General features: G+C 39.8%; 1 protein-coding gene across 7 annotated transcripts in view; it reads left to right on the plus strand.

The window, feature by feature from the left end:
• Window positions 1-6,374: 6,374 nt before the first annotated feature.
• FXR1 (FMR1 autosomal homolog 1) overlaps window positions 6,375-20,659 on the plus strand; it is a 70,389-nt gene continuing 56,104 nt past the window's right edge. For 5 of the 7 annotated variants that reach the window (XM_081301250.1, XM_081301253.1, XM_081301252.1 and 2 more), the window contains exon 1: window positions 6,377-6,464. In XM_081301250.1, coding sequence (XP_081157376.1) covers window positions 6,414-6,464 — 51 coding nt within the window. In that variant the 5' untranslated portion in view covers window positions 6,377-6,413. Of the gene's footprint in view, window positions 6,465-20,659 lie in introns of all 7 variants that reach the window. The other 2 variants (XM_081301251.1, XM_081301256.1) reach the window with 2 other exon arrangements.

The following is a 20,659-nucleotide window of genomic DNA, read 5'->3' on the forward strand; positions in this document are numbered from 1 at the left end:
TATTATAGTCAGAGCATCAAGTGAACTCTTGTTACATTCTGAGAATCAAACCCAGTGCCTCACACATACTAGGCAAGTGCTGTATCACTGAGCTAAAACACAGCGAAAAAGTTAGGTTACTTTATGTGGGTGTGGTGGCACCCTTATAATCCCATCAACCCAGGAGGCTGAGGCAGGAGGATTGAAGTTCTGAGGCCAGCCTCAGTGATTTAGTGAGACCTTGTCTCAGTATAAAAAACTAAAAAAGGGTTGGGGATATAGCTCAGTGGTAAAACACACCACTGTACACAAAAAAGCCTGAACACACACACAAAATTAAAAAGTAAATTTCCTTAATATTGTAACCAAAAGCTTGGTCCTTGTCCTGGACACCAATCCAATAATAAAGACAAGGCCTTGGAAAAAAAAAGTTTTATTGCTTTGTTAGAAAAGGAGAAACACAGGGGACTTCTGCCCAAAGGTTGTGATTCTGCCTACTCACAGGAAGGGGGCGGGGGCTTTTACAGAGGTGATTCAGAGAAAATGAGATTAGAGAGGAGAGACTAGGAAGGACAAATTCAGGGAAAAGAAGAAATTCAGGGAGGAGAAGTTTAGGGAAAAGCATCTCAGAATATCAGGGAAAAGAAGGTCAGGGAGGAGAGGGTTAGGAAAAAGATCAGGGAGGACAAGGTTAGGGAAAAAGAAAAAAAGAAACATGTACATTTCAAAGCCATGGGATATGTAGTCAAGGTATCAAGTGAATGCCTGTTACAGTATTAATTTTTTTTTTTTTTTGCAGTATTGGATATGGAACCCAAGGCCTTTGCTGAGCTAAGTCCCCAACCTCAATATTAATTTCTTTTTCTTTTTCTTTTTTTTTGGTACCAGGGGAGCTTACCCATGGAGCTGCATCCCCAGCATTTTATTTTATTTTATTTTTTTATTTTGAAACAAGGTCTTGCTAAGTTACCTAGGTACTCTTTAGGTCACTGAGGCTGGCTTTGAACTTATGATCCTCTTGTCTCAGCCTCCTGAGTTGTTGGGATTACAGGTATGTGCCACTGTGCCAGGCCTCAATACTATTTCTTATATTCCATAGCTAATAATGTGCTGTGATTAAAAATATCAAAGATGCTATTCAGAATCTGAATCTTTTTTTCAATACTTGGGATTGAATCTAGGAGCCCTCTACCACTGAGTTACATCTGCAAGCCTTTTTATTTTTTATTTTAAGATAGGGTCTTGCTAAATTGCTGAGGCTGGACTCCAACCTGTGATCCTCCTTCCTCAGCCTCCTGAGTTGCTGGGATTACAGACATGTGCCACTGCACCTGGCTTGAAATACTTAAAATTATGTCTCTGGAATCACTCACTCATTAACTATTTAGAAAATGAGGCACAATTTGTGGGACTGAATTGTTCTAGGAACTGCCTTTTGAAGTTATTTTAGAATTCTCAATTCTTGGTTTATTGAAGGAAAACTCTGGTCTCAATTTAGACAAATTAAAATTATTTTTCAAGTATACTACTTTGAAAATATTCAAAATAATGTTTTACAGATCAATACACCCAAAACAAATACAAAGCCAGAATTACAGAAGCTAGTTTTAAGGTCTTAATTGACATTATTACTGATGTAAGTGAAAGGATTTAAGCAGCAGAAACTTCCACATCTTAATGTAACAGAGGTTACTTTATGCATTGAATATAGCCTTTGCTGCTCTGCCACTAAAATTTACTTTTAAAAAGGTCATGTTTCTTTCTCTTCCTCTCTCCGGGCTCCTCCCTAATCTCCCCGCCTCCCTAATTTCAGGGGAAATAGGATTACCTTTCTTCCCTATCCAAGGCAGATTTATCTGTCCTCCACCCACCATAGCAATGTAGTAATCCAGACTTTGTGGATGGTACCAGAATATCTCAGAAATGACTATCTCCCAAATTAGCAAGTGAATTACAACTCTAAGAGAGAACACTTGGAATGTAACCTTTGAGTCACAGCCTCTGGGACTGGAGTCCCCTGAGTTTCTCCATTGATAGCAAAGCAGTAAACCTTTTTTCTTAAAACTATGTCCTCATTATTGGATTAGCATCAAGGATAAGGACCAAGCTTTTGGTAACCAGGGCATTGGTCTGTTTGGGTGTATGACTGTAATATGGGTGGCTCCATTTTGATTTTTAGTCTGGTCTGTTGCAGCAGCTTAGTCCAAATTCTTTTTTTTTTTTTTTTTTTTTTTAAGAGAGAGTGAGAGAGGAGAGAGAGAGAGAGAGAGAGAGAGAGAGAGAGAGAGAGAGAGAGAGAGATATTTTAATATTTATTTTTTAGTTCTCGGCGGACACAACATCTTTGTTGGTATGTGGTGCTGAGGATCGAACCCGGGCCGCATGCATGCCAGGCGAGCGCGCTACCGCTTGAGCCACATCCCCAGCCCTGTAATTTCTTTTTAGTAAAGTTTTCACTGCGTGCTTAATTTTATTGTTAAAACATATTTTTCTATTTAATTTATAATTTAAAAATTAACAATACTGTTTTTTATTTTTTATTAACTCTTATTTTTTTTTCAAAGGCATAGCAGAAGTTTATTCAGGAAAGTAGATACCCATTCAAGGAAGAATGGGGGCAATCTCAAAAGGAGACACCTTTGGGGTAAAGCAAAGAATATGCAATCAAGGGAGAATGTGGACTATCTGCAGAGAGAGACATAGCTACTTTTTATTTTTGAAATACTGCTTTTTAATACAGAAAACTTGGAAAACATAGAAAAGTTCAAAGAAAAATAATTCATAATGCTGCTGCCCTATGAGAACCATAGTTAATATCTTGGTAAAGTCTCTCTCTCTCTCTTTTTTTTTTTCCTGAGCCAGGCTGGAAATCAACTAAAGACCTCACACATTAGTCAAGTAGTCTACCACTAAGTCCTGTAAAAGTCTTTCTTTATAATACATTTTCTCTCTCTCTCTCTGAGACATTTCTTCTATAATAAATTAATACCTTCTATAAATTAATCTCTACTGGCTGTTGATTATTCCATGGTATAGTTTTTAAAAAATGACATCTTAATTTCCAATGATTAAGTGATATGTTCATTACAAAACATTTAGAAAGTGCAAAGAATTTTTTTTTTTTTTTAAAGAGAGTGAGAGAGGAGAGAGAGAATTTTTAATATTTATTTGTTAGTTCTCGGCGGACACAACATCTTTGTTGGTATGTGGTGCTGAGGATCGAACCCGGGCCGCACGCATGCCAGGCGAGCGCGCTACCTCTTGAGCCACATCCCCAGCCCCAAAAGTGCAAAGAATTTAAAATTATATATTTTTTGTCAACCATGAATTCACATTATGGAAATATCCATCATTAATATTAGGAATATTAAGTTCCAGACTATTTATTTTTCTATAGACACACACAATTTTAAATGTGATTATGCATTCTGTTTTTTTGACTTCTTTTCCTTTTAATACTTTAATAGTAAATATTTTTGTAAGATGATTAAAAAAAAAAAAAGACCTACCCTCAGTGTGGTGGTACACGTGTGTAATCCCAGTGGCTCAGGAGGTTGAGGCAGGAGGATTACAAGCTCAAAGTCAGCTTCAGAAATTTAGTGTGGCCCTAAGCAACTTAGCAGGATCTGGTTTCCAAAAAAAAAAAGTAGGGCTTGGGATATGTATGGTTCAGTGGTTAAGCACTCCTGGATTTAACCAGTACCAAAAAAACAAAAAGTCATATACAAAAAAAATTTGTACAGGAATCTTCTTATTCCTAATAGCCAAAAAATGGATTTGACCCAAATGCCTGTAAACTGATGAATGAGTAAATAAAATGATGTAAGGAGCTGAGGCTGTAGCTTACCAGAGTTCATGGTTAGCACTTGGGCTTCTCTTGGGCTCCTATCCCCAGTATCAGTCCACCTCCTTTACACAAATCACAATAAAATGATGGGTGCCCATTCAGTGGTATACTGTATTTGACAAAAAGGAATGAGTATCAATATGTGCTTCTACAGGATGAATCTTGAAAACATGCTAAGTGAAAAGAGGTAGGCATAAAAGACCATATATTACACATTTCTATTTTTGTGAAATAGCTAGACTAGGCAAAGCTGTAGAGATAAAAAAAAAAAAAAAAAAAAAGATTAATGGCTTCCTGAGGGGTTAGGGTGAAATGGGGAGTGAGTACACTTTCATCCCCCCCTTTTTTTTTTTTTTTTTAAGTAGTGAAAATGTTCTAAAATTGATTGTGAGCCAGGTGCAGTGGCACATGCCTGCAATCCCAGCAATTTGGGAGGCTGAGGCAGGAGGATTACAAATTCTAAGCCAGCCTCAGCCACTTAGTGAGGCCTTAAGCAACTTAGCAAGACCCTGTCTCAAAACATAAGGGTTGGGGATGTGGCTGAATGGTTAAGCACCCCTGGGTTCAATCCCTAGTGTATTTCTATTTTTTTTTTCTCTCTCTCCATATATATATCTGCAATTTAGCAGATCCTGACAAATAAAAAATAAATAGGGCTGGAGATGTAGTTTAGTGATAAAGCAACTACAGGTTCAACTCCCAGTACCCAAACCAACCAATCAACCAACCAACCAAACACAAACAACTACAGCTGATAGCGGTGGAGCAAGCCTATAATTACAGCAGCTGAGACAGGAGGATCAGTAGTTCAAAGCCAGCCTCCTCAAAAAGCGAGGCGCTAAACAACTCAGTGAGACCTTGTCTCTGAATAAAATACAAAATAGGGTTGGGGATGTGGCTCAGTGGTTGAGTGCCCCTGAGTTCAATCCCCTTTCCCCCGTCCCCCACCCCCCTCCCCAAAAAAAAAAAAACCCACTACAAAACAAAGAATCAAAAACAGGAGAAGAGCAAACCAGCATGTGTTTAAGAGGACATTTTTAAAAGAACATTTATAACAACACTGAGTACCTTTTGAGTCCCCATTTCCTTTGTGAACCTTTGGAGATGTTTTAAGTGCTAATCAGATGTGTACTTAAAAAAATATATTGGAACTAGGGAGTGAACCCAGAGGCGCTTTACCACTATTATATCACCAGTCCTTTAGCTTTGTTTCTTTGTTTTCCTTTTTGTTTTTTGAGGCAGGGCCTTGCAAAATTGCTGAGGCTGGCCTCAACTTGCCATCCTCTTGCCTCAACTGTTGGAATCCGTGGGATTATAGGCGTGTGTGCCACCGCCCAGCTCAAATGTCAACATTTTTGAGGGGACTCCAAAAGCTAGGCTAGTGGGCATTCCATTGGGAATACCCAGTACCAGCAAAGCATCATTTAAGTTTTTCTGTGAAAATGATAATACTACTATAACATCACACATATAATAGAGCCCTACTGGTATTATTTCGTTAGGCATTCCTTTGGGAAAAAGTTGTGGTATTAAATTGCTAAAACAACATTCAAAGGATCTGTGTCAGGATGCTTTCAGAGTGGGGGGGTAGGTTCTGGTAGAATCATACAAGATGGTTCTACTTTTATCTTACTTGTGAAACTGCATGTGTTAGTAAGGGGAAAAGTGGCCTCCTGTTTTGTGAGGTTCTCTGAGTACTTCCAGTAATGAGTATTGACCCAAACTCTGCTCCAGGTTGTGAACACCGCTAAATTGCCCTGAATAATAAGTTAAAGTGGTAACAGGTGGGGAAGAAAGTCGGCTGAACTGTGATGGGGTGTGGAACTGTGGAATTTGAATATAATAAAGTCCTTATTAAAAAGGTGGGGGTTCAGAGCGCTGGGGTGGACCCGGTGATTTGCTTGGGTAATTTAGGGAAACCCTGTCTCAAAATGAAAAATAAAAAGGGTTGGCGTTGTAGCTCAGCGTTGAAGCGCCCTCGGGTTCAATCCCTAGTAAGGGGCGGAGTCGGGGGAGGGGAGGGACCGGAGAGGCGGGAGACCAAAAAAAAAAAAAAACCCAAAACAAAAAGCTAGGAACAAAAAACAGGGTGCAAAAATTTGGAGCACAATAGAATGCACGTTTATGCCTCAGCGGACAATTGGGATCACCAAAGTTACTCTTCTGAAGGTGAGCAAGTCATTCTGGAGCTGCAATCCCCTGAAGTTTAAGGGCAGGAGGCCGAACCCTCGTCTGCAAGCGCACAAGCCGGCGGCTGAAGCAGCCGACCGACTGAGCCGAGCAGGCAGCGGGCTCAGGGGGCGGGGACTCAGGGGCGGGTCAGCAAAGGTCGGGCGATTGTGTCGGGAGGCGAACTGGGCGTAGGCGGCGGCGGGCGGAGCCCACCGCGAGTGATGTAAGGAGCGGAGGGATCCCGCTGGGAGAGTCGGGGCGGTACATTGAGACCCCAGGGGTGCGGGGCGGGGGATCCCAATCTCCTCCCTGTTTTCCCCGCCCCTCCCCCCGCCTCCTTCACGCCCCTCCCCCCTCCTCCCCTCTGGTTGGAAAGTTTCTAGAATCTCTTCCCAGCGGCCTTTGCGGTTCCAACATGGCGGAGCTGACGGTGGAGGTTCGCGGCTCTAACGGGGCTTTCTACAAGGTATTGACCCTTTTGACGCTTTGTAGGATCTTCTGGGGGCTGGAGCGAGTTTGAGGGAGGATTGGTGATCCCACAGAGTGAAGTTTGGGGTCGAAAGGGCGGCCAGGCCAACGCCAGAGGCCGCAGGGTTCCTCGCTTCTCCCCCCTCCATCCGCGGTTTAACGGTCTCGGGGGCCCAGGCTCCGTTATGTTTGGAAACAACACGTCGGACACCTCTTGCTTTTTTCTGTTCATGAGCCTCCTCCTTGGATGCCGGTGAGGCCCTTGGCGGGCCGGCAAGGAGAAGCCCGGGGCTGCGGGGTGGCTGGGAGCTCCCTGGGAACAGGCCGGAGCCCCTGGAGGTGGGGAAGCCGTGAGAGAAGGCGGTGGGATTGTGTGCTTACACCCGCTCCCCCGCCCCTCGACCCGGCGGAGCGGGAGCGCTCTGCCCACCCCCTCGGGGGGTGCTTCGCGGAATCTCAGGAATTCACCTTTGTATTGTTAGGGTTTGGGGCTCTGGAGCCTTTAAGAGTCTGAAGGGGAAGCGGGGTAGCGGCTTGGGGGCTGGTATCCCAGAGAGAAAAGTAGAAAACCTTGAATGTGGCGGGTCGAGCTATTTTTGCGGCCTGGGTAATAGGGCGGCGCCTTACTATAGCCCCCTCTATTACGGAAGAAAAGAGGAGAGTTGTGAATATTTAAAACGTGAAATGAATTAGGGAGACAAGTGGAGAGGCGACTATTTTCTTTATAGCAGTTTCTCTAAGGTGGTTATTTGTTTTGTTTTGTTTTCACGAGGTTCTTTTTGTTTCCTTTGAGAGAAAGGAGGTGTATAACCCTGGAATCCCGGCTGGGATACGGAAGAGGGAATCTGGAGTAATTTGTTAGGGGGCTTCCAGTGTGAAGAGGGGTTACGCAGCTGAAAATGACATCCAGTTTATTTTTGCCTTAATAACGGTTCCTTCCTTCGATTCTCCCTTTCTTCCAAAGCATGCCAGAATGTTACAAGATCAATACAAAATCTGCCCAGCTGTTGTCTGTCAGTCAATCTCACTAAGCCAGCATCTCAAATGTTTGAGAGTCTTGGCTATTTTTATGAAGGGCCTTCTTCTAACGCACGAGTGTTATACGTACGCAGAATAATTTCTCAACAGATTTTCATTTCAGTGTATCTTTTATCCCACGAGATTTTATATGGTGGCGGTGATTTATTATTTTCAGCATTTCTTCTTAATCTTTCTTTGCTGATTAGCTCTGTGGACTTGGCTTAACTGTCACGTAGTGGGGAATCTGTTTGCATCTCAAGGACTCTTCAAAACTTTCTAGTTTTAAATGTCCTTTGATGGTCAACATAAGGTAAAAACTGCCTGTTGAAAAGGTGTCTTTATTATGACCTATTGATGTGTAACTAGTTACATTAGCATTTCCTTCTCTGAAAGACAGCTGGGGCTCAAGGAATGGACTTAACCATACTGTTCTAGCATACTGTTCTAGTTAAGGTGCGTTATTATTGTGCATCATCATCCCCCTTCCCTTGTAAAGTTGCAGTTCTATTTATACTGTTTTTGTGTAACAGGTATGCATTTTTCTTTGCATATTGAAAAGCAAAGTGATTAACAAATTATTTTGCATCATGTAGGAGAACACTTTAGCAGTAGTGGATAATCCGTACAATTTCTTTTCCCCCCTCTTTTATGAGATAAGTATATTGTTTATAGTCATATTTCTTATGTTTTGTTTTTCCAGTCACAATCAAATTCCATATTGGAATTTGGAAGGATTTGTTATTGACCCTCCCTCAAACTCTAAAAATGTACAGCTTAAATCTATTCAGATATAATTCCTTACCCATTTTATCTCACCAACTGAGGAGGTAATGGTTTGGCAAGCTTGGGAAGGACACATTTAGCCACATAGGTGTACTGTAAGTTTTCACTGAGACCTGTGGAGTTTTATTCCGTCATAATCCTCTTGGGTGGAAACTGGAGTCTTTAAGAAATTCAAAAAGAGGGACAGGGTTGTGGCTCAGTGGTAGAGTGCTTGCCTAGCATGTCTGAGGCACTGGGTTTGATCCTCTGCACCACATAAAAATAAATAACGGTATTGTGTCCATCTACAACTAAAAAAAATTTAAAGAAAGAATTTAAAAAATCTGAAAGAATGAGAATGATGGAGTGGAGAGAACCCTGGATTTGAAGTAAACAGATGAGAATTCTGCATCTGCCCTTCAGCTTACTATTAACTAGCTCTGTACCCTGAGCAAATCTCCTAGTCTCTGTGTAGAACAGGGATTTGAAATAGTTCACTGGCCCCCAATATTTTCAATGGCAGTTGACTGCTCACTTGGAAAAAATTGCCTTAATACAGCAGCATTTCATTAATTTTAGCCACTTGAAGTTTTATTTTTTTAACTATTTTTTGTGGTGCTGGGGAAGTATCCCAAGGCCTCACAGAGTTAGACAGGCACTCTACATTGAGCTCCATCTCCAACCCCCCCCCTTTTTTTTTTTTAATTTATGAGACAGGGTCTGGATAAATTGCCCAGGCTGGCCTTGAACTTTTTTTTTTTTGTACTGGGGCTTGAATCCAGGGGTATTTTTACCACTGAATTACACCCCCAGAACTTATTTATTTGGATACTGGGGATTGAACTCGGGGGCACTGAGCCACAAGCCCAGCCTTATTTTGTATTTAGAGACAGGGCCTCATTGAGATGCTAAGTACCTTGCTTTTGTGAGGCTGGCTTTGAACCTGCAATCCTCCTGCCTTAGCCTCCCCAGCTGCTGGGATTACTGGCATGTGCCACTGCGCCCAGCTCTTTTTTTTTTTTTTTTTTTTAAATTTTTATTTTTTGGTGCTGGGGATTAAGTCCAGGTGAACTCTGTTGAGCTACATCCCCAGACTTTTTTTTTTTTTTCCTACCAGGAATTGAAACTGGGTGTGTGTGTGTGTGTGTGGGGGGGGGGGGTTTGCTTAACCACTGAGCCTATCCTCAGCCCTTTTTGTTTTACTTTTGAGACGGGGAGGGTCAGGCTGAGTTGCTGGAGGGGCCTCACTAAGTTGCTGAGGATGGCTTTGAATTTGTGATCCTCCTGCCTCAGCCTCCCAGGTAGCTGGGATTACAGGCATGTGCCACTGCATCTGTGCTCCCCGCCCTTTGAGACAGGGTCTCAATAAGTTTTTGAGGGCCTCATTACCATGTACAAAGCCCTTTAATTTTTGAGACAGGTTCTCTCTAAGCTGCTTTAAAGCCTGCCTAAGTTATTGAGGCTGGCTTCCAACTGTGATTTTTCTTTCTCAGCCTCCCAAAGTATTGAAGTTTTAAATCGAGGTTAATTTATTTTTTGAGAGAATGCTGGGGTTTGAACTTAGGTTCACTTTACCACTGAGCTATATCCCCAGTCTTTTAATTTTAATTTTGACACAGGGTTTCACTAACCTAATGAGTATCTTAAGTTTCTGAGACTGGCCTTGTGATGTCCTTCCTGCCTCACCTTCCCAAATTGCTGGGATTACAGGCATGCACCACCATGCCCAGATGAAGTTTATTTACATACAGTACAACAACTTCTTTCTAGTAGTATTTATTAGTGTGTGGTGGATACTGAATTTCCCACCTCCTTACCCTCCCCTTGCCCCCACATACATGGACATAACATATATGCTTGACTGTAAGTATAAATTGTAATTGAAGAGTTTCAAAGAACAGGTGTCATCATGCCTTGAGGTATGTAGTCAGTGTAATGCCTTGTGTCAGTGCACTGCAGATTCTGATTACATGAATTGAGCTTGGGTCTGAGATTACAGCTTAGTGGTAAAACACTTGGCTAGCATACAGGGTCCTGGGTTCAATCTCAAGCATTACTCCACTCCCTAAATATTTCACAAAATAATTAGAACCAGTGATGAGATGGACCTTGAAGATTTTACACAAAATATGATGGGCTTTCCCTCCCCACAATATTTATACAAATGATAGCATGCTATCATTGTCCTGTATGTTGCATTTTTACTTATCGGAGGATCTATAGTTCTAGAAATATTTATTTGCAGCCCTATAAATTTATTTTTGTGTTGGGGATTGAAACTGGAAGCACTTGACCACTGAGCTACATGTCTAGTCCTTTTTTTTTTTTTTTTTTTTCCGGTGGTGCTGCGTATTGAACCCAGGGCCTTGTCATGTGAGGCAAGCACTCTACCAACTGAGCTATATCCCCAGCACCCCCAGTCCTTTTTATTTTGGGATAGGGTCTTGCTAAATTACTTAAGAATTCATTAAGTTGCTGATGTTGACCTTGGACTTGTGCTCCTGGCTCAGTTTTCAGAGTTACTGGGATTACTTTGTGCCGCAGTCTGGCTAGGCACAAACCATGAGCCACTCAAGCAGGAACAAACTTTATTTCGGAACTCCCCCCAACACCACCCACACAGCCCTTTCAAAGGAACCCCACACACCAACGAGAACTCCTCCACTGGAATTTCACCAACCAACTCAGACTCCCCAGGAATCCCTGTGAGAATTCCAAAGTATCCAGCACCCAGGTGGACAGCAGGGGTCTATATACAATTGAATATACAGCCTATCTCAATCCATGATCATCCAGTCACAGCAATTTAACACAGCTTAATTTAATTATCATCATCTTAATGGCTGGCCTCTCAACCATTACTTCTGGCAAAATGCCAGCGGCCATTCTGTGGTTCTCAACAACTTTGCGCTACCACTCCCAGCTAGCCCTATAAATCTATAGGAATGGAAAACAGTGGTGATATATAATTTTATAGAACGTAACTACTTTTGTAACTTTCCTAGCTGAGAGCAGCATGTTAGGGTTTATTATTGAACATTTAAAACATCTTTTTTGAAAGCTTTATTGAGGTAGAATGTATATGCTATACTTGATCTTAGGAAAAGGTTATGAGACATTGAAAATGTATGTTCTATAAAATTCACTTGTATAATCAAATGCTGATTAAGCGTATTTACAGTTGTACAACCATTGCCACAATCTTATTTTAGAACATTTCATTACCAATAAAAGAAAACCTTGTGTTCATTTCATCTTAACATGTTTTTTAAAAATATATATGTATATTTACAATACCTTTATTTTATTTATTTTTATGTGGTGCTGAGGATTGAACCCAGTGCCTCATATGTGCCAGGCAAGTGCTCCATTGATGAGTTATAACCCTAGCCCTTAACATGCTTTTTAGCTGATGCATATGATATTAAACTGTGTGTGAGGTAGAGGGAGGAAGGGGTGTGTGTGTGTGTGTGTGTGTTATATATATATATGTATATATATATATGTATATATATAGAGAGAGAGGGGGGGGGAGAGGGGTGGGGAGAGATACAGATAGATACAGATAGATAGATAAAATGGGGTCTCACCATGTTGTCCAGGCTGTTCTGGAATTCTTAGGCTCCAGCAGTCCTTATGCCTCCTGGGTAGCTGGGACTACAAGTGCTACAAGTACATGCTACTATGTCCTGTGGTACATGCTACTATGTCCTGTGATACTAAACTTTGTAATAACATTGCATGGTGTAGTCTTAGACTGAATATAATTTACTTTTTTGGAGGTGCTGGGGATTGAACCCAGGACTTTGCACATGCCAAGCACATGGTCTATTTCTGAGGTACATCCCCATTCCTGCATATAATTTTAAATAAATATTAAAGTCACACCAGGCTCTGACTTGGGAGGCTGAGACTGGAAAATTGCAAGTTCAAAGCCAGCTTCAGCAATTTAGTGAGGCCCTAAGCAATTCAGTGAGACTGTCTCTAAATAAAACACACAAATGATCTCATGATGTGTGGCTCAGTGGTAAAGTGTCTTTGGGTGCAAACCTCAGTACCAAAAAAAGTCACTTAGTTTCTGACTCATGTAAAGTTAACATGGTATTCCAAGAAAATGTGTAACTCCAAGATATTACTTCAGAGCTCTGGGATTTCTGCTTTAACTATATTTATTGACTTACTACAAAACAAATCTCAAAGTATTATGTGCATAATTAATTTCCTTATTCTTTTAGTTATTTTAATATTGAATGCAATTTGAGAGTAATAGCTGAATTATGCTGGAGGTATATTATCACTACTAATGAAGGCTAGAAGTATAGTAGAGGAGTTGTGTTTTGACTATATACTGACTTTTCAGGTAGAACAAAATATTTTTGCCTGGCATGATGGTGCATGCTTGAAATCCTAGTGACTTGGGCATAAGGATTAAAAATTTAAGGCCAGGGGCTGGGGATGTGGCTCAAGAGGTAGCGCGCTCGCCTGGCATGCGTGCGGCCCGGGTTCGATCCTCAGCACCACATACAAAGATGTTGTGCCCGCCGATAACTAAAAAATAAATATTAAAAAATTCTCTCTCTACCTCTCTCTACTTCTCTCTCTTAAAAAAAAAAAATTTTTAAGGCCAGCTTCAGCAAATTAGTGGGGGAGGTGTGCTAAGCAAATTAGCAAGACCCTCTCCTAAAATAAGAAAAAGGACTGGGAATGTAGCTCAGTGGTAAAGCATTCCTGGGTTAAAGCCCCAGTACCCCTACCCCCCAAAAAAAGGGGGGCACAAAAATCTTGTTGGTTTATTGCTTTGGGGATATTAGTAATTGAAGAAAAGATAGGGGCTGTCTTTTTTTTGGGGGGGGGTACTGGGGATTGAACTCAGGGACACTCAATCATTGAGCCACATTCTTAGCTCTATTTTGTATTTTATTAGAGACAGTCTCACTGAGATGCTTAGTGCCTCAATAAAGTTCTGAGGCTGGCTTTGAACTCTAGATCCTCCTGCCTCCACCACCCGAACCACTGGGATTACAGGCAGGTGTGGCAATAGGGGCTATCTTAATGTAAGGGTTCTCTGTTAAATAAGAAATGTCAGATATATGAGTGATTTTTAGTTGTACAAATATAAAATAATGGTTTTTATAAGTGTTAAGGAACTAAGATTTTCCTAAGTGAAATTAAATGGTCACAGCCATTTTTATTTTTATTCATGATTGCAGCGGCATGTTGTTCTTCGTTGGGGTAGGGGGATAGAAGCCTGGTATCTTCACCACTTAGCTGGTGTTGACCACAATTTTTAAAAGTTAAATGTTTGAGTTTCTTGTAAAGCTGTTTACATAAGTTCTACACATAATTATGGAACAGTTTGAAAAAAAAGTTAAAAGAAAACCTACCCATATCTGTGATGAGATATATCATCAAGGTCTCTCTATATGACCAGAAAACAGTTTTTTTCATATTTGTATTTAATGCACCTGTGTATTTTCTATGTCATGTATTTGTGTGCCTTTTATAAATAGTTTAAGGAGAGGACATGTTACTTACACCAGATATTGTATATACATTTCACGTGCATTTCCTGCATATTTAGAACTCCATGAGGTATGTCTTGAATCCTATTTTACACATTAGGAAACTCAAAAGTGAAGAAGTAACCTATCCAAAATTACACTGTAACTGAAATGGCATTTAACTTTAGGGCTTTCACCTTTTTCTTTTGTACCCGACTTTTTTGAACCCAGGGGCACTTAACCAGTGGGCCACTTTGCCATTTCCTTTTTTTGTATTTTCTCTAGAGACAGGGTCTTATTGAGTTGCTTAGGGCCTTGCTAAGTTGCTGAGGCTGGCCTTGAATTTGCTATCCTCCTGCCTCAGCCTTCTGAGCCACTGGAATTACAGGTGTGTGCCATTGTGCCTGGTTAAGGTTTTCACTTCTGAAGTTCTTTAAAGGAAATCTTAGATAGTAAACATAATATTTTAAGAAGATAAGGGCAGACAATTGACTTGATTTTATAACTTGAGTTCTCTAGCACAGTGGTAAGAATATAGCAAATTAGCTGGACAGGGTGGTGTAGCACGCCTGTAATCAACCAGTTAGGAGGCTGAGTGAGGCAGGAGAACTGAAAATTCAAGGCCAGCCTGGGCAACTTAGTCTTCTCAAAAAGTAAAACTAAATAAAGGACGGGATGTAGCTCAGTGGTGAAACACCCCTGGGTTCAATCCCAATCACCCTACCTCCCAAATGTAGCAAATTAGTCCCTCCCCCAAAGAGCAATATGCATTCCATGATTGAACCCTAATTTTTGTAATTGCTAGTTGTGAGACCTTGAGTTTTTCATCTGCAGTATGAAGCAGAACATTAAGAGCTGTTTATCAAGCACACAGACTACTTGTTAGACTATGTGTAAGTACATGTGCATTTCTTATTTAGTTCATTCATCCACAGTTACTTAGTTCTAGTTATAGTCATTTGAGGGTATTTAGTCCAGCTCCATAATATCAAACTCTATCCTTGACTCCACAGATTGTCTCCTTAACCATTAGGATGTGATTCTTTTTTTTTTTAAAGAGAGAGAGAGAGAGAGAGAGAGAGAGAGAATTTTTTAATATTTATTTTTTAGTTCTCGGCGGACACAACATCTTTGTTGGTATGTGGTGCTGAGGATCGAACCCGGGCCGCACGCATGCCAGGCGAGCGCACTACCGCTCCAGGATGTGATTCTTTTTGAAGTACATATATGTGGTTTGCTAAATTGTTACTAATTAATATAGCAGGAGTTAGGATTGAATTGAGATGATTCTCCAAGAATAATTTAAGGTATTGTCGGTTTTACAGGAATGTGCTTTTTCTTTTATGATAACCAATAGACACTGAGCCGAAATATGCTACTCTGAATTGATGTAATTGGAAAAATAATATAAAATATCTCAGACATTTTAGTTTCAGTGATATGGTTGAGCCCAAGGCCTTGCACGTGCTGGGCATGTGCTCCACCACTGAGCTGTATCCCCAGTCCCTTAATAATTTTTAAATACTGATATATTATATTATTTTGGATATAATAGGTTAAAATATTAAAATTAATTTTAGCTTTTTCTTTTTTCTTATTTTAATATTTACTTAGAAAACTTAGAGATATAACTCAGTGGTATATTTCTGTTCAGTAGTGCTGATACATATGCTCCACACTTGTTAGCCTATAGATTTTTGACTGCGTAAGATATTTTGGGACATATTTAAATGTATACATGTGCGCGCACACACCACACATATTATATACTTATGCTTTTATATAAACTGCTTTTGTTCAGTTGGTTTTGCTCAATTCTGAAATTGAACCCAGGATCTTCTTTATGTTATATAAATGCTCTACCACTGAGCTTCACCCCTACTTTCAAGTAATTTTGGCTGGGAGGAGGGTACTGAGGATTTAACCATTGAGCTACATTCTCAGCCCTTTTTTGAGACAAGGTCTCACTTGCTTAGCACCTCTGTAATTGTCCTGCTTCAGCCTTCGGAGTCCCTTGGTTTGTAGGTATGTGCCATGGCACTTGGCCTCAAGTAATTTTTTTTAATGATGTATCATATGTATCATGTCTGTCTCCCCCCCCCCCCCCCCCCCCCCCCCGTGCTGGGAATTGAACCCAGGGCCTTATCCATGCCAGGCAAACGCTGTACCACTGAGCCACATACCCAGCCCAGTGAGGTGTCATCTCTTAATAATTTTGCCACTTAGTATTTTTGAATAACAAAAGAATTGAGAAGAGTTTTTCCTTTAAGGTTGGCTAATAAATAGGAAGATTGTACTGATGGCTTCTCTGGGACCAAATTTTGAAAAGGGTAGCTGGAACAAAGCAAAATTAATATGAGCCAGACATTGCTTTGTTAATCTGAACATTAGATGTATACCTACCTATGTAATATGCATAGGTTCATGTATAACATGTACATGTATAGCAGTCTCATCATTTGTCCTTAAAGAAGCTTAAAGACATTGTAAAATTAAATCTCAAGCTTATTTAATAGCAGATTTCTGTCCCCATTTCTCATTGTTTAAAACAAGATAACTTGTATCAATTGTTTTAGCTTATCTCATTATCTAGCCTCAGCATTTTTGATGAATAAAGTCTCCCTGATGAAGTAAGTAGTTATTGTTGGCAAAAAGAATATGTGTACTTGTTCAATATATTTTAAGGATCAGGCTGGGCATGGTGGTGCATGACTGTAATCCTAGCTACTCAGGAGGAGACTGAGGAAGGAGTATTGTAGGTTCATGTTCAGCTTCAGAAACTTAGTGAGATCCTGTCTCAAAAAAAAAGAAATGGAAATTTAACTCAGTGATAAAGCACCCCTTGATTCAATCCTCAGTTCCTGGGAGGGGGTTTGGATGGGGAGATAATTTTAAGGATCATGAGGCATATTACTCATGTTTCCATCCACCCCCTTTCTTAATCTGGCTGATTAATCATAAATTGTTTTTGCCTTTTTAACTTTTTTATAGTATTTCACACTATTTTAAAGATTTAAGTTTTGTAATAACTTGTGTTCATTTAGCACGAAGTAGCCTTTGTGGTAAATGAACACAAGTTCATTTATATATTTGAATGAACAAATGAATTAATCTTAGCTCTGGACACTAATTGTTGTGTGATCTTAGTAACCTTATGTATGCACAAAACTATATCCTCAACAATTTTGGCTCAAACCGAACTTAAATAGCTTTTTTAGGGGTATTGATCCTGGTCACTTTGAGATGTTTGTTACAGAACTTTATACACACTTGGAGACTAAGTAAATGGTACCTCAACTCTTTGCAACTGTAATGTTGTAATAGCTATGGGTGGCCATTTGGAAACAAAGTTATTCCATTTTAAAGATGAAATGTTAGAGTAAATATGGTGGTGTACATGTCTGTAATCCCAGTGATGGGGGAGGCTGAGACGGGAGGATCCCAAGTTTGAGGCCAACTCAGTAATTCAGCAAGATGTTCAGTAACTTAGACTCTGTCTTAAAAAAATAAAAAGGTCTGGGATGTAACTCAGTGGTAAACTGGCTTTAGGTTCAGTCTTCAGTACCAAAACAAAAAAGAACTGTTAAATCTTATAAGTTTATGTTATTAAGTCAAGAACATTACTAGTATGAAGAAGTAGTAGATATTATGTATTATGCAATCTTCACATTCTTATTGCCCTCTGTTGTTCTATTCAGAATAGTTAAAAACTCAGTGTTAATGAATGCTGAAGGCTGGGGATAAAAAAAGGGGCTGGGGATGTGGCTTGGTGGTTAAGCATTCCTATGTTCAATCTCTGGTACCAAAAAAAAAAAAAAAGTCTTGTGAACATGTAAAAGATTTCTTAATAAAATTGTAGATATGAGATCATTAGAGGTATGAAACTTGTAATCCAGAGTGTCGTGATGTATGTGTATACATATGTGCTATATGGAACAAGTGCTGGTTGACAAAAAGTGTTAAAGATACATCTCCACTCTTTTTTAACTGTATGCACGTTGTCAGGCTCAAGGGCCTACCTCTCATCCTTTTCAAGGGGACTATGGGGACTGTTAACTTCCTCACCTTTAGTGTCTCACTAGGGTTTGAACTTGCTGTCCTCCCACTTCAGCCTCCTGAGCCTCTGGGATTACAGGCACATGCCACCAAGCTTGGCTAACACTCTCAACTCTTTCTAAAAAAAAATGTTTATGTGTTCACAAATACGTTGATTTTTATAGACATGATAAGTATGATACATAGCTCGATTTTCCCCTCACCCCACCCACCCCACTATCCGTGGCTTGATCTCTCTCCCTTCAGTTTCAGGTACTCTTTGTTTTATAGCCCAGTACATGTTATTTCAGATTTCTCTCCATGTTCATAGACTCTAATATGTTCAGATACAAATGTATGCCAGGTGTGGTGGCACACATATGATCCCAGTGGCTCAGGAATCTGAAGCAGTAGGATAGCAAGTTCAAAACCAGTTTCAGCAACTTAATGAGGCCCTAAGCTACTTGGGGAGACCCTTTCTCAAATTAAAAAATAAAAAGGGCTGGCGATGTTATCGCTCAGTTGTTAAGCGCCCCTGGGTTTAACGCCTAGTACAGCCCCCTAATACAACTTTTCAGCATGTTCCATAAAAATGGAGTCATTTACATATTGTTTTCATGTGTAGTGTGATTTATTTGTAGTTGTTACATAATTTTCATAAGAATATCAAATTCAACCATTCCCAAATTTATAGTAATTTCATTGTCTTTTTTTGGTCACTCTGCATATCTGTTTCCATTAGATTTCAAAGAATAGGAAAGCTTGGTGGAGAACTTAAAAAACCACTACTAGTAAATGTTGACAAACTACTTTTGCATATTTTTCTGTTGAGGTACCCTTTTGTCATTTTTTGAGATCTTTTTGTATATTGGACATTAAACCTTTGACTTAACCTGTGACTTAATTCAGGTGTCCCCTTTCCTGTCTTCTTGATGGAATTCCTGGACATAGAAAAGTTTTTATTTTATTATTTTTTTATGTTTTTCTCCCTTTAAAGCAATCCTAGTTAAAACAGCTTGTGCACTGGTTATACATAGAATTTCTTAGTTATACAAAGAATTTCTTAGGTTATTTTGTAGTGTTTTAATTATTTTTACATTGAAATATTTACTACATCAAGAAATATTTTTGCTGGGTACAGTGTGGTACTTGTGTGTTATCTTAGTGACTCTGGAGGCTGAGGCAGAAGAACTACAAGTTCAAAGCCAGCCTGGACAACTTTGTAAGACCCTGTCTCAAAAAAATAAAAAGATCTGGGGATATATAGCTGGTAGAACACTTGCCTGGCATGCACAAGGCCCTGGGTTCAGTTCCCAGTTCTGAAAGAAAGGGAGGGGAGTGGGGGTGTAGCTCAATGATAAAACATTCCTGGTCCCCGGGTTCAATCCTTAGCACTGCAAAGAACAAAAACTGTTTTTGAGTATTCATATAGATAGATGGGCAGTTGTGCTAGCACCAAGTATTAAATAGTAATTCACCTATGAAAAGTTTCTTTTGGGGGCGGGGTGATGCACATGTAAGAATTAGGTACTTCCTTCCTTACCCATCTCTCCCTAACTTCTAGGATCAGGATGAGAGGATGATGTCTGGCATCCAGGGGGGCTGATTCCATTCTGTATTGATAAACCCTGCTGAGAATTGCTCCAGAGAGTTCTGGGGATGCTCTGAGAAGACTATCATAGAGACCTTAAAGAGGGAACATTGTGATTTGCCTTTTGACAAATAAAGCTAGTTAGGAGTCTTACTTACTTTATTGCTTTGAGTCTTGTTTTATCTACCACATATTAAGTAATGGATATGAGACTTAAAATCTTAGCAGTGAAACTGCTATATTTTGATGTCATCATTTGGTGAAGTGTTTTTCCCTTGCTCTTATAAGGACTATTTTTGTTTTTTGTATTTAACTATGCAAACAGTCCAGGAACATAAACTATTTACTTTATTATGAATTATTTCAATTACTTAACATAAAAGAGTTACGGGAGATAATCTCTCAAGATATTTTAAGGAAATGGAGTAGTATTAAGTATTCTTGGCATACCTTTGAGTACATGAGAGTACCACAGCTTAAGCAGCTTCAACTGAAGTTGCCTGGGTAATAATGATTACCCAGATCTTGGAGACAGTAAGACTTTTTCAGTCTTGAGTTTTCTCAGACTGAATTATAAAACACCAGAAACAATATTTTCTAAATTCTCGCAACTTTGGCACAGAGGTAATACCATGCATGAGAGAGAAATTAACTCATTACACAATAGTGGATGTCTTATTATATTGTGCTGTATTAGAACCCTGGTTATAAAAGATTGCAGCTGGACATGGTGGCACAAGCCTGTAATTGTAGTGACTCAGGAGATTTGGGCAGAAGGATCACAAGTTCAAGGCCAACCTTATTAATTTAGACATTGTCTCAGAGTAAAATAAAAAAAAGGGGAGCTGGGGATCTAGCTCAGTGATAGAGCACCCATGTGTTCAAAATAAACATAAATAATAGATTGCAAAAATAATATAGACTTTTGTTGTATTCAGATTTTTTTTAATTGGGGTACTGGGGATTGAACCCAGGGGCACTTAATCACTGAACCACATACCCAACCCTTTTTATATTTTATTTAGAGACAGGGTCTCATTAATAAGTTGCTTAGGACTTTGCTAAAATGCTGAGGCTGGGACCATACGTGTAAGGGTATAAAACTGGGAAACGTGATGTTCTGATGGTGGACACATTGATATGAGGTGTCAGTAAACCAAAGCTAGAGATGTTTAAATTGTTGGAAGTTGAGTTAGAATCCAGGTAATAAATTGTTTCTGCATAAATATTTGGAAAATTAATGATAGATCTATGCAGCTTCTTTGTACCTAAAGTGTCATCAGT

This window comes from Spermophilus citellus (genome assembly GCF_964194105.1).
Source record: "Spermophilus citellus genome assembly, chromosome: 7".
Lineage (NCBI taxonomy): Eukaryota > Metazoa > Chordata > Mammalia > Rodentia > Sciuridae > Spermophilus > Spermophilus citellus.